Below are 14,148 nucleotides of genomic sequence, written 5' to 3' on the forward strand. Positions count from 1 at the left end.
GACTAAAAACAAATAAAAAATAGCCATTAAATGTCTCATGATGGCTTTCATATTCTTCTTCTTTTTTTCAATTTTTATTAGTGAGACACCATAAGGTACAGTTGTAGACGTATAAATTTTGTGCTTGGGTTTCAATTATAAAACAACATAAGTCTCCAATGGAGACATTACTGGGCCCGCTCGAGCAAATCGATGATCAACGGGAGGGCCTTTACTTTTACTTTACTTTTATCCTGATACATAAGAACTCTTATAATTCAGCAATAAAAGTTAAACATTTTAGGGGCTGGAGACTGTTACTGTGTCTGGCATATCGAATACTCTAGGTAGCTTGCCGGGCTCTCCGAGAGGGGCGGAGGAATCGAACTCGGGTCGGCCATGTTGGCCGCGTGTAAGGCAATTATACAATAATCAAATACCCATCCGTCCACCAGTGCCCATTTTAACCACCTGTTTGCTAGACTAAATACGTTCAAGTAGAAATTTCCTTGTTGCCTTTTTTGTTTTGTTTGAGAGCCACACCTAGCAATGCTCACGGACTACAATTGTTATAAAAAACATGTGACTCAGTGCTCAGGGGTCATTGTATGTGGCGCTTGGGAGAAGACACACTGCCAGGGATGGAACTTAGGCCTTCCACATGTAAAGTACGTGCTCCATCCAACTGAGCCATCTCCCTGACCCAGAGGAACTATTTTTGTTCCTTATGGTAAGAGTGAGATTAATGCTTAGACAGTAAAAAGAGGAGATTGTGATTGTATTCTGTCTCAGCAGTTTTTCATTTATCCAGTGATGAAATTTGAACTTACCTAGTGTATTCAAGTGGAGGCAGATGGGCACTTACCTGAGAAGGGAGTCAGAAAGACCACAGTGAGAAAGGTAGAAGATGGAAAAACAATTGAGTTGTTGTGGGTCACAGATCATCAAGTTGATTTGTAGACACTCTAAGAGACTGTTTCCTCCTTTAAAAAGTAGAATTTGGCTAGAGTAGAAGGTGCTCCTTGACTCTTGCTATTGGGGAAGAGTGAGTCAGAGAATCTAAAAATAGAACAACAGGCTGAATGGCTCCAAATAATCAAAATCCTAAGAGGAGGAAGGCGTGAAGGTGGCATGATAAAGCAAATACCCTTCCAGGAAACAATTTTACTGGCCTTATGGAATTGGATGAAGTACTCTGCAAAGGACCGTTCCAAGGGTTGCCTTAAATTAATGCTTTCTGCTTTGTAAGGAAGAAGCACAGGTTTGGCTCCCAGCACACACAGTTCCTGAAGCATCGTTTGGTATGGATTCAAAATCAAAACAAGCCCAAAAAATTAATGCTTGGTATTATTTTATATATGTGAAAAAATGTTGTTTGGGGACAATACTCAGCTGTGTTCAGGCTTATACCTAACTTTGCTCTCAGGGATCACTCCTGGCAGACTCAGGGGACCATATGGGGTGCTGGGGATCAAACCCTATTCAGCTGCATGCAAGGCGAGTGCCTTACCTGCTGTACTTTCGTTATTATTTTTTTAATTTTTATTAGTGAAACATCATGAGGTACAGTTGTAGACTTACAAATTTTTGTGCTTGGGTTTCAGTTATATAATGATCAAGTGCCCATCCCTCTACCAGTGCCCATTTTCCACCACCACTGGTCCCAGTATCCCTCCCACCCCCCATTCCCCCCCATCCCATCCTGCCTCTGTGGCAGGGCATTCTCTTTTGTTCTCTCTCTCCTTTTGGGTGTTGTGGTTTGCAAAAGAGGCATTGAGTGGCAATCATGTTTGGTCTATAGTCTACTTTCATCATGCTTCTACCATCCTGGGAGGGTCCTCCCAACACCCTTTATTTGTTGCTCCCTTCTCTTGTACTATCTTTCTGCTCCCAGAAATAAAGACTGAACTCTTTAAAAAAATAACCAAGGTGTTTTCTGCTCCGGATGAAAGCAGTAGATCTGTAAAAGAAAATTAGTAAGGACTAGGGAAGTGGTGTTACAAATCTTACCTTTTAAGACTTTACCTCTTGGTAGAGAGAGCTGAGAACTCAGGCTGTTGAGGCCTGAGACTCCATAGCCAGAGATCTGGCTTGTCCCAAGAGAAACTCATGACAGAGGTTGCTTAGAGAACAGAATGGTAGAAGATGATTATGTTTCTTTAAAATCTGTATAACAAAGAGCAGCCAAGCATCAGGAAAAACAGCAGGAAAGGGGCTGGAGTGATAGCACAGTGGATAGGGCTTTTGCCTTGGATGCTGCCGACTCAGGTTCAATTTCCAGCAACCCATATGGTGACCCAGGCACCGCCAGGAGTAATTCCTGAGTGCATAAGCCAGAAGTAAACCCTGTGTATCACTGAGTGTGACCCAAAAAAGGGGAAAAAAGCAGAAAAGCATAAAGTACAGATGGTGACCTGAATCATATAGTAGAAAAAAATAACAGGTGATTTTGTTTGCTTTGGCTCAGAGGTTACACTTGCCAATGCTCGGGTACTACATCTGGTGCAGTGCTCATGAGTTGCCTCCAGTGCACAGGAGATCGTGTGGTGCCAGAGATCAAACTCAGGCCTCCTGTGTGAAAAGCATGCAAGCTAGTCCTTTGAGATAGCTCTCCAGTCTTATACGTGATTTGGAGAATGTAGGATCTAGTTCCAAATAAACCAAGAAGGAGGTCTTCAACTCTGTTTAAATGTCTTAGTACAGCAAATAGGGTGTTTGCCTTGCATGGAGCTGACCCAGGTTTGATCTCTGACATCCCTTATGGCACTCTGAGCATTGCAAGGAGTAATTCTTGAGTGAAGAGCCAGGAATATCCCCTGAGCACTATAGGGTGTACCGCCCAAACCAAAATAAATAAATAAAATAAATGTCTCTCTTGATCATTTTCTCTTACAATACATTGTTATTCAGAGTGCTTCCCATAATAGAAGCAGTACCCCCTTGGAACTTGTTAGAAGTGTCTACTCTCAGATCCCACCTTACATCTGATACATAATAATGTCGTTTTAATAAGCAGTGGCCATTTATATGCACAGTGCATTTTAAGAAGCACTGATCTACCTAGCTTCCTTTCTGAACTCCCTAGAAGCCCCAACGACCTCATTCAGTTCATCCTCCTTGACTCCAGTCTCAGACAGCAGTTAAGTTAAAGCATTTCTTATTCCATTGGGTTGACTTCCTTAAGTTTTTACTGAATTACAAAGATATTTTTACTTTTTTTTTACTTTTAGGACACACCCAGTGATGCTCAGGGCTTACACCTGGCTCTATACTCAGGAATCACTCCTGGCAGTTCTTGGAGTATCATATGGGATTCCAGGTATCAAACTTGGGTGGGTCACATGTAAGATCAGTGTCCTGTCTGCTGTGCCATCTCTCCCACCCCCACCTGGATTTTCTACATTTTAATTGCAAGTGTCCCACATTTCTAAGTACATTCACTGTCACTGTCACTGTCATCCCATTAATTATTGATTACTCGAGCAGGCGCCAGTAGCATCTCCATTTGTCCCAGCCCTGAGTTTTTAGCATCGTAAACTTTATGCTCACTCTCTGCGGATGCGGCACACCAGCTGGATGTCCTTGGGCATAATGGTGATGTGTTTGGCGGGGAATGCGCAGAGGTTGGTGTCCTCAAAGAGCACCACCAAGTAGGCCTCGCATGCCTCCTGCAGTGCCATAACGGCTGAGCTCTGGGAGCGCAGGTTGGTCTTGAAGTCCTGTGAGATCTTGAGCACCAGCTGCTGGAACAGCAGTAGTGCCACGGTGTCAGGATGGTAGCGGCGCGGCTTCTTCACGCCACCATGCCTGGCATGCTCTTTGCGGGCCACCTTGGTGGCCAGCTGCTTGCGGGGTGCCTTCCCGCCCATTGTGCTTAAATCTTTAAGTACATTAAAGATTCAATATATGTTTTGTGGGTGGCCAGAAAGATAGTATAGGCTTAAGATTTTCCTTAAATGAGGTCAACTATAGTTTGTTCCTCATCTTAGCACCTTGGGGAGCAACCCTCAAGCACCAAACCAGGAGTAGATCCCCACACTGCTGGGTATGTCACCAAACTCAAAATATAAGCACATATGATAAAACATATTTGTATACGAATAATGTATGTGTTATATAAGTGTCTGATAAGTATATATACCATGGAATGGCCCCAAAACATAACTATATATTTTTGTTGTCAGACACCCAGTGGTGCTCAGGGGCTACTTCTGGCTCAGTAATTAGAGGTCACTCTTGGCAGTGCTCCAGGGACCATGCGGTGTCAAAGATACAACCTTGATTTCCTACATGCAAAGCATTACATTACATTGCATCACCATTAATAACATTTTTCTTCTATGTAAAACTGCACACTATTGACTTCAAACTGAATTTTGAAATCTCACTCAGCCTGTGTACAAGTTGGAGGCTGATTATATGTCAACATATGGAGGAGGGATGACAAAGAGTTCGATCAACCAAGTTCAGAAATTCAGAGGTGACTGTAAGGTAAATGAAAATTCCATAAGGAGTGGGAAATAGGACAAATAGATCAATCTAAGTGCCCTCTATCAAGACCTAGAAAGTTAATACAATAAGGGCGACACACATCTAGAAGATATTAAAACAAAACTAAACACAAAACTACCACCACCACAATCCACTTTTCTACTATATTAAGTCAGGGTCCCTTAATCAGCAGCTTAGGATCTACAAACAATGTGAAAGTCCTATAAACTATCTTTCCAAGATGGTTGCCCTCCTCTCATCCTACTTTCTATAATTTTCTGATAAGATAGAAAACTGTCTCCCCAGTCCCTTGCCCCCACACTCTTATAGCCAATCTCCAGGATCTTTTCTTTCTGGATTTTACCTTCTTTAAGATGCCTTTAGAAAGTATAGTGAAGATTTTTCTTACAAAGAAGAGGATGTCTATATGAAAACTGGGTCCCTTGATCAAGGATAGAGAGACAGTTACAAAGAACTGTAAAAATGCAAAGGACTTTTGTGCTTTCTCAATGAAGTCTTCAGCAATAAAATGGATTATAGTCCAGAGACTCTGAATTAGCTAGGGGAGCAAGTAAGCAGTGTCTGATACCTAATACTGTAAACACTTGAGCTGCATAGCTAGGGAAATTGTGGGAGTGGCATTAGGGGCAGTGATGACTGTCTACTGCTAGTGGAAAGGGAATTTTTCTAGCTCCTGTAGGATTCTCACAGGAGACGCCTTGTTGGCTACACAAAGTCTAGTCTATACGTCTGCTCTCCCGAGAATTCTACAGGAGTTGCAGAACAATGTACTCCAGGAATATAGGGAAAGCTTTTGATCAATGATGTTCATGTTAGCAACACAGGGGTATAATGATCAGAAATCCAAAGATGATCTCTTTATTCCATACCATATTTCATTGTGTAATCCTCCCACCCCTTGTTTATTTTTTTTTCTTTTTAGCAATATTAAATACTGGGGGTTTTTTGTTTGTTTTGTTTTATTTGCTTTTTGGGTCATACCCAGCGATGCTCAGGGGTTACTCCTGGATTTGCATGCAGGAATTACCCCTGGCGGTGCTTGAGGGACCATATGGGATGCCGGGGATTGAACCCACGTCGGCCGCATGCAAGTCAAATGCCCTACCCGCTGTACTATTGCTCCTGGCCCTGAAACACTGTTTTAAAAAGTTTCACATAATGGTTACAGCCCACCTTTCCCCACCAAAATATATTTGGTATAAAATCTGGAATGATGGGAGTCGGAGAGCTAGAGCTGGTACAAGGTTTAAACCACTTGCCTTACATGCAGATGACCCCAGTTCAACTCCTCAGCACTGTATGTGGCCCTCTGGGTAGTGTTGAGAGTGATCACTGAAATCAGAGCCACGAGTAATCCTGAGCACAATTGGCTGTGGCCTAAAAACCAAAAAAATTAATGATTATGCAATAAAATATAGTATGAAATACTTTATAAGGCAGCCAGGGTTCTGCTGCACTTCTTCTATTGCCAGAATTTGCTACATGCTTTTAGAGAGTACAAGCTGAGCAGTCCACACTGCTGTAGATGTGGTAGTAGTATTTGTTATATTTTTTCCATTTTTTATAATTTTATTTATTGAATCACGGTGAGAACAGCTACAAAGCTTTTGGGTCTAAGTCTCGGTCATACAATGAAACACCCATACCTTCACTAGTGCCCATTCTCCACGCCCCCAAACCTCAGTATACCTACCCCCATCCCTCATCCTTCCCCTACCTATGGGTGGTAGTAGTATTTGGGCCAGAAGTTTTTATTTTGTGAGGAGAAAAATTTCCTGCTAGGAGCAGACTTGGAGGCACGATCTATGAAGTAAAACTATAGGAAAATCTATGGAGTAGAACAACTCAGTAATCAGAGACACAATATTCCATTTCGGTTCAGTAGAACCTTAAAAATAAACCTATCATCACAATACTATCAAATACTACCATTTACTGTGTATTTATCTGCTGGGCACTAAGTACTTAACATGCATGATCTCATTTATTACTCGTAACACGAACTGCCATTCAAATTCATTTGAAAATGTTAGGTAATAGGGCCTGAGAGATAGCTCAGAGGACTAATGGGCGTGCTTTGCACATGGGAGGTTTGGGTTCAATCACCTGCACTGCATGATTCCCCGAACACTGTCACCTACAATCACTTTGGAGGTCCCTCCTGTCCCCCTCAAAGAAAACACCAAAAAAAAAAAAAGGGTCAGAGAGAGAGCGCGCTCAATGTATTGGAGCATATTCTTTATATGTAAGAGGGCTGGGTCCAATCTCATGAGAACACTGGGAGTGACCCCTAAGCATCAAACAGGAGGTAGTCCGGAGTACTGTCAGGGATAGCCCAAAAAACAAAAAAGAGAAGGGGAGGGGGACAAAAAGGAAAGAAAAGAAAATGTCAGATAATGACATATTTTGTCGTTGTTTTGAAACCACACACCCAGTGCTGCTCAGGGCCCAGTTCTGGCTCTGCACTCAGAATGATGCTGCCTGGGGATCAATTGGAGTGCTGAAGTGCTGCGGATTGAACACAGGTCAGCTGTATAGAAGTCAATTTCCCTGCCCACTATGCTATCTCTCTGGCTCCGGAAAATATCTCTACCATTGGACGAGGGATGTGGCTCAGTGGAAAGTATATAACTCACATGTGTAAGACTCGGGTTTGATACCCAGAACAATAACAATAACAATAATAATAAGGATAAGAACAATAATAATCTCTATTATTTATTGATCTTTTACTATGTGCTAGACACTAAGTGCTTAATATCAAATATTTCATTTATTCCTACTAGAGAGTAGAAAATGATCTTTGCTTCCTAGTTCATTCTTTTTGGTTCTGTTCAGGCAGCAACAACTACTCCAGGAAGCCCTCCTTGACACTTCAACTCAGAGATAAGTATGATTACTCTATGTTCCACCCACCACCAAGATGTATTTCCTGCACAACTTTTGTTGTTGTTGTTCCTGCTGCTTTTATTGGTTTTCTTTGGGATAGGCCATATCTGGTAGTGCTGGGGTTGCCCACTCTCAGTTCTCTGCACAAAGGTTGATCCTGGCAGTGCTCAAGAGAACATGCTGTTATGGAAGAATCCAGCCTCCCCAATGCAAAGCATGTGCTCAATCCTTTGAGCTATCTCCCTAGTTCTCTAATACATTTTTTTGGTTTTGGAGTCACACCCAGCAGTGCTTGGAACTTAATCCTGGATCTGCACTCAGGGGTCACTACTGAAAATGCTCAGGGAACCATATGTTGCATCAGAGATCGAACTTTGGTTTAGTGTGTGCTAGGTAAGCTCCTTACCTGCTATAAAGTCTCTCCAGCCCTTTTACTACAAGTTTTAACACACATATGCACATACATGTACACACAGGAACACATGCAAACACCAGACAATGAGGCCAGAAGAAAACATGTAGATATTAGATCAATGATACTTGCAAGCAATACATACCTCCATGAAACAGTTCTAAAAAGAGAATAGTTGAAGGTCTGGAGGGAGATCTCAAAGTTCTGAGCACATGCTTTGCATGCTGAAGGCCCCGTTGATCCCCAGCAATTCATCACCCCCTGAGCACCATGAGGAGTGAGTCCCTGAGCAGAGAGCTAGAAATGAATGGCCCTGAGCACTTTTAGGTCTGGCCCAAATACCAAAGCCCCCTCCCCCAAAAAGAGAGAGCAGAAGAGACAAAGTTGCATAATTAGGGATGAATTTTTTTTTTGCACTCTATATTCACTTTGTATTCTTGTGGAATTGTTTAAAGTATCTGGTATAGTGATAGCACAGCGGGTAGGGCGTTTGACTTACATGCAGCTGACCCGAGTTCGATTCTTCCGTCCCTCTCAGAGAGCCTGGCAAGCTACCGAGAGTATCTCGCCCACACAGCAGAGCCTGGCAAGCTCCCCGTGGTGTATTCGATATGCCAAAAACAGTAACTAGAAGTCTCATGATGGAGACATTATTGGTACCCGCTCGAGCAAATCGATGAACAATGGGAGGAGAGGCTACAGTCACTATACTTATGGTCACGTCTATTCATTTTAACTGTTTATTCAATCGCTGTGAGATAGACTCTTATGAAACTGTTCATGATTGGGTCTCAGTCATACAGTATTCCAAGACCAATCCCTCCACCAGTGGGGTGCGGGGTGACTCTTAAGGGTCCTTCAAGCTACTTTGTGCCATTGATTTTTAAAAATCATCTCTTAAAATAAACGTCTTTATTTTCTGTAAAAAGCATACTAATTCTTGGCAAGTAATAAGACTAAAAATATCTAAGATGAAAAACATAGCTTACCTGATCACTTGACTTGCATGTAAAAACCATACATGGTTCAATCCCCAGCACCACATACACACACACACACACACACACACACACACACACACACACACGCACACACGCACACACACGCACACCTAAACAAAAACTCCCTCTCCTTCATTACCTCATTTACAATCCTATATAGAGGGAAGACCACATGAATATACTGGGAGAAAATCAAGATGATCTTCTTGGGCCATGGAAATACCTCAAAGGGCTGGAGCACATTTTTTGCAGTTCAATTCCTGTCACTGCATATGGTTACCTGAGCACAGAGCCAGAAATAGACCCCAAATACTGCTAGATGTGGCCCAAAGAGCTCCCTCCTAAAAAATATGATCTTCCACAAGTTAAGGAAAGAGGCCTCGGAAGCAACCAACTCAGCTAACAGCTAGATGTCAAATTTGTAAGCCCTAGAACTGAAAGAAAATTAATCTCTGTGGATCTTTTTCAATCGCAAACTATGCTACCTTACAAAATAGTTACATTTCACAGAGAACTATAAAACTATATTCTCTCATAAGCTGTCACAAACAAATGGAAAGTGGTAAAGTTCCTCTGCCCAGAAGAGTACCTTGGATATAGTAAGGGCACATTTATTCTAGTTGCTGTTATTGGAATTATGAGGTGGTAGGTTTAGAAAAGGAATTTGTAACAATTATGGAATTAGAAAACTTCAGGTAAAAATTCTACATCTTTATTTTCACCAACCTCTGAAGCTTAGATTTTCTTAGATTACAAGTGCAGAGAACAGATTACAATAGTATTAGCAGTACCTGTGGCCTTGCCACCTGCAGAAATCTTTGTGTTACATTATGTTGCATTTTTATGTTACACTACTTTTATTATAGGTGTCTTTATTTTTATACTCATCAATATTTTACAGTTATGATGGTCACCAAAGGTGCATCTAGATCTTGTTATTTACTTCCCTAAAAACCAACATTTTCATAAGTATATCACAACATTCGGTTTCAAATATTTTGATATCTGTGTTTAAATGTAATTTATTTGCTTTATAATCTGAGATGTTTTTGTATACCCAAAAGCATTTCTGAATATGGATTCACAGGTTTTTCTACACTGCCAAAGACACCCTTGAAACAAAAAGGATGAGGAACTCTTAGGGTTTTAAATAGTCACCAGCTTGAAAGTAGGGAAAGGGACAAACATAATAACCTTTTAGTACCTGCAGTGCAAACCATAATGTCAAAAGGAGAGAGAGAAAGAGGAGGGTAGGAGGAGGAGGAGGAGGAGGAGGAGGAGGAGGAGGAGGAGGAGGAGGAGGAGGAGAAGAAGAAGAAGAAGAAGAAGAAGAAGAAGAAGAAGAAGAAGAAGAAGAAGAAGAAGAAGAAGAAGAAGAAGAAGAAGAAGAAGAAGAAGAAGAGGAGGAGGAGGAGGAGGAGGAGGAGGAGGAGGAGGAGGAGGAGGAGGAGGAGGAGGAGGAGGAGGACGAGGGGGAGGAGGAGGAGGAGGAGGAAGAGGTAGGAGGAAGAGGTAGGAGGAGGAGGAGGAAGAGGAAGATGTGGAAGAGAGGAGGAAGAGAGGAGGAAGAGGCAAGCACCTTTCTTATTTCTCTCTCTCCTTTTGGGCATTGTGGTTCCTGTAATTATTTTGGTTTCTTCATTTTTTAATAGGGGCTATATCCAGGGGTACTAATGACTTTGGAAGCCACTGATGGTGGCACTTGGACCTGCAGTACAGACTTGATACAGTGCTTGGCCTGGCAATGCACTACTCAGGGCCTCATAGTGCTGGGAGTCACCAGGGCTATACCCAGAAGTTCTTGGGGGAGAGTGTTATATGATGCCAGGGATCAAACTCAGTGTCTCACTTAGGCCAAGCATGTTCTCTACTGTCCTAAGCCTCTAGTCCCAGTCTGAGCATGCAATATAAAACAAATGTTGACTGGGACTAGAGGGAGAGAGAGAGAGAGAGAGAGAGAGAGAGAGAGAGAGAGAGAGAGAGAGAGAGAGAGAGAGAGAGAAATTAAGGCCCTTTGACCTTTGCAAGAAGCCAACTGTGTTAGATCCCCAGCAACCCAAATGGTCCCCCAAGCTCTGCTATTAGTGATCCCTGAGCACAGGGGTAGGCCCTGAGCACTTCCAAGTGTGACCCCAAAACAAAAATTTTAAAAATAATAAAAACAAATGTTGGGGTCAAAGAGATAGTACAGAACTTAAGGTCCTTGTGTTGCATGAGGCTGGCTCTGTTTCAGTCTCCAACAGTACATATAACACCCTGAGCCCTGCCAAGGCAGCCAGGAGTAAGCCCTGATGAGCAGAGCTGGATATGGTCCCAAATCCAACAACCAACTAAACAAACAAATATTAGGCTTTGTAAATGTTTAATAAACTCATTATTAAAAAGTCACTGAGGACCTGGGGAACTGGCTCAGTAGTAGAGGTCCAGCTTTGCAAGCATGAGCTTGAGAGGCTGATTTGACAGGCATGGCTATGTGTGATAGCCCAGTCATTGAGATTCCCAGCATGCACAGCACCAGGTGTGTCAGCATGCAACCAAAGTACATGATCTCTGGACATCATGACAACAAAGGGCGAGAAAGTCACCTACTGGTTGAAGGAAAGAACTTTGAAATTAGAAAGGTTCAAAGTTAAACAATGACTACTGACTACTAATATAACCTGGGAGCTTCAGAACCCATTGCATTATTGTGATTATGAAATTAGATAATATATTGCATTATTGTGGAAAATTAATGAAATAATATATTAATATTATAATATATAAAGCATCTGGCAATAAATGATATTGATGTCTTTATCTTCATAATTGCTAAATGTATGGAAAACTTGTAAAGAAGGAAGATTTTCCTTGGAGGTAGGTAGGGGATTGTCCTGGGGATGGAACCCAGAGCTACATGCTTTACCACTGAGCTACATGTATATGAAGACTCCGGGGAATTTTTTCACATGATGTCCTGGAGACCTGATCCCTGAATTCTTTTCTATTCTTAACTCTTACCCTTCCATGGCTCACATTTAATTCTCCAGTAACACTTACCTGCTTTGTGAGGCACATCCAGCACAAACACTTCTCTCCTCAGACCTGTGGTTCTTAGTCTTTCCACTCAGATGGGCCTTCCTCTTTCCGGAAATAACCCATGGTCCGCATTCCCACAAGAGGGCTCCCATGCATACTAAAACCCCATTATCACTTCCTAGCTGAACGGTTTTAATACTGTTTTTTATGTTTTTCTTCTTTCTGCTCATGGTTTACTCCTAGCTCTGTGCTCAGGGATCATTCTTTGTGGGACTTGGGGAATGATAGGTGGTACTTGAGATCAAACACGTGTTGGCTACATGCAAGTCAACTGTACTATCTGCTGTACTATCACTCCAACCCTATTGTTTTTTTTTTTAGTTTTGGAGCCACACCCGCCAATGTTCAGGGGACCATACAGTGCCAGGAATCAAACCCAAATGTCTTACATGTAAATTATAGACACCAGCTCTTCGAGTTACCTCCCTGGTCAGCATTCTGGACTTTTTGGTTGTCTTTTAAGTTGTCATTATGTATTTGTTCTGCCAGCTAGACCTTAGGTTTTTTGATGGCAATGGTGGCCCTGGTTCTGCCTTGTCTCTTAATCACCACTAGCACTTTACCTCACATAGGACAACTGCAGAATAAGTGATTACTGCATCTGCCAAAGGCCACCCCTTATATTCTCTTTCTGTGGCTTTCCTGCAGAAAGCTACCAACTCTATGTGGAAGTGGGGGCCCCTCTACTCTATTTCATGCAGGAACGCTTGCTACTGGAGTCTCTCCATATAAAGCAAAGCAGGGCAAATCTAAAGCAAAGCACAGCTTCCCAGAGCCAAGGAGGCTCTTCCAGTCAGCCTTCCGTGGGAAGTGTGCTCCATGTCAAAGAAAATTGGACTTGCATGCAAACACATGACAGCTTTCTGAACTCTATCTCAGAACTATTTCGATTTTTCTATATCTAAGTTATATTTGCTCTTGACCAGCCTGAATCAAGTATGCAAAGTTGTACTGAATTATTAACAAGACTGCTCGAGAGCAACGACTACAACAAGGGAAATATCAAGGGGACAAAATCTTGAGCTTAATGGTGCCAACTACCAAGAAGGAAGTACTTCCACCAGGGCCTTGGCCCAAGGTTATGCGCAAAGATAAGAAGTCTCGAGCAAGAATGAAAGCAAAAGGCCCCAGCAGTTCTCAAAACACAACTTAAATAAACATTTATGAAGCTAATATATATTGTCAGAATGTTTAACATAAAATAATTATAAATAAGAATGAAAATCATAAGCACTGTAATTAAAAAACAATTCAGTAAGCTATAAGTCTAGACAATGCACAAGAAATCTCATATTCTATTACCTCCTCTGGCTTTTACCCAAGAACATAAAAAAGATAACAGAAGAAGTAGAAAAGGAAAAATTAACTCATCTAAAGATTAGCTATAAAGAACAAACAGAATCCTCAGCAGTCTGGGAGAACAATAGGTACCATATTCTCAGCTTTGAAGGTAGTTTGTGACCTCTATATGTCTTTCACCTTTGATATTAGGACCTTGTCAGGAGCAAGGGATGGTTGATTCTGGTTGTCTGCCCCTGCCACAGAAAGTACTGCTCTCAGGGCTGGAGCAACAGCACAGCAGGTAGGGTGTTTGTCTTGCACCCTGCTACCAGGGTTTGATTCCCAGCATCCCATATGGTCCCCTGAGCACCGCCAGGGGTAATTCCTGAGTGCAGAGCCAGGATTAACCCCTGAGCATCTCCAGGTGTGACCCAAAAAGCAAAAAAAAATACTGTTCTCCTTCCATTTCCATAAATTGCAAAGCCTTATCTCACACCACTCCAATCCGCCTCACACCTGGGTCTTGAAAACAGGAATTGATTTATTGCCCTTTGCATGTGCAACATATTTCAGATCTATGGAGATCCAGCATATAGGAAACTCAGCAAGTGAAGCTCCCTGAGAAAGAGGGTGGCTTTGTCCCAGACTGTTGTCCAGGCAACAGCATGGCTTTGCGGTTCCCCTTCTTGGAAAGGCTCTGCTCTGCCTTTTTAAAAATATTTTTATTTATTTTTTTAATTGAATCACAGTGAGATACGGATTTACAAAGCTGTTCATGATTGGGTTTCAGTCATATAATGTTCCAACACCCGTCCCTATATCAGTGTACATTCCCACCTCCAGTGTCCCCAGTTTCCCTCCCGCCAAGCCCATGGTAGTTTGTGTCTCTGTGTCTCTGTGTCTGTCTGTCTCTGTCTCTCTCTCTCTCTCTCTCTCTCTCTCTCTCTCTCTCTCTCTCTCTCACCCTCTTCTCATCATCAAGGCAGTGTGAGGTTC

General features: G+C 42.2%; 1 protein-coding gene across 1 annotated transcript; it reads right to left on the bottom strand.

Annotated features, from left to right (window-relative positions):
• Positions 1 to 3,524: 3,524 nt before the first annotated feature.
• LOC130034131 (histone H3.1-like) lies at positions 3,525 to 3,848 on the bottom strand. Its single transcript, XM_056125687.1, has one exon. The coding sequence runs from the start codon at positions 3,846 to 3,848 to the stop codon at positions 3,525 to 3,527; it is 324 nt and encodes a 107-aa protein (XP_055981662.1).
• Positions 3,849 to 14,148: the final 10,300 nt, after the last annotated feature.

The sequence above is a fragment of the Sorex fumeus genome, unplaced genomic scaffold (genome assembly GCF_029834395.1).
Source record: "Sorex fumeus unplaced genomic scaffold, SorFum_2.1 ptg000058l, whole genome shotgun sequence".
NCBI lineage: Eukaryota > Metazoa > Chordata > Mammalia > Eulipotyphla > Soricidae > Sorex > Sorex fumeus.

Coding starts and splice junctions, on each gene's coding strand:
- LOC130034131 (XM_056125687.1), bottom strand. CDS start 3,848: ATGGGCGGGAAGGCACCCCGCAAGCAGCTGGCCACCAAGGTGGCCCGC.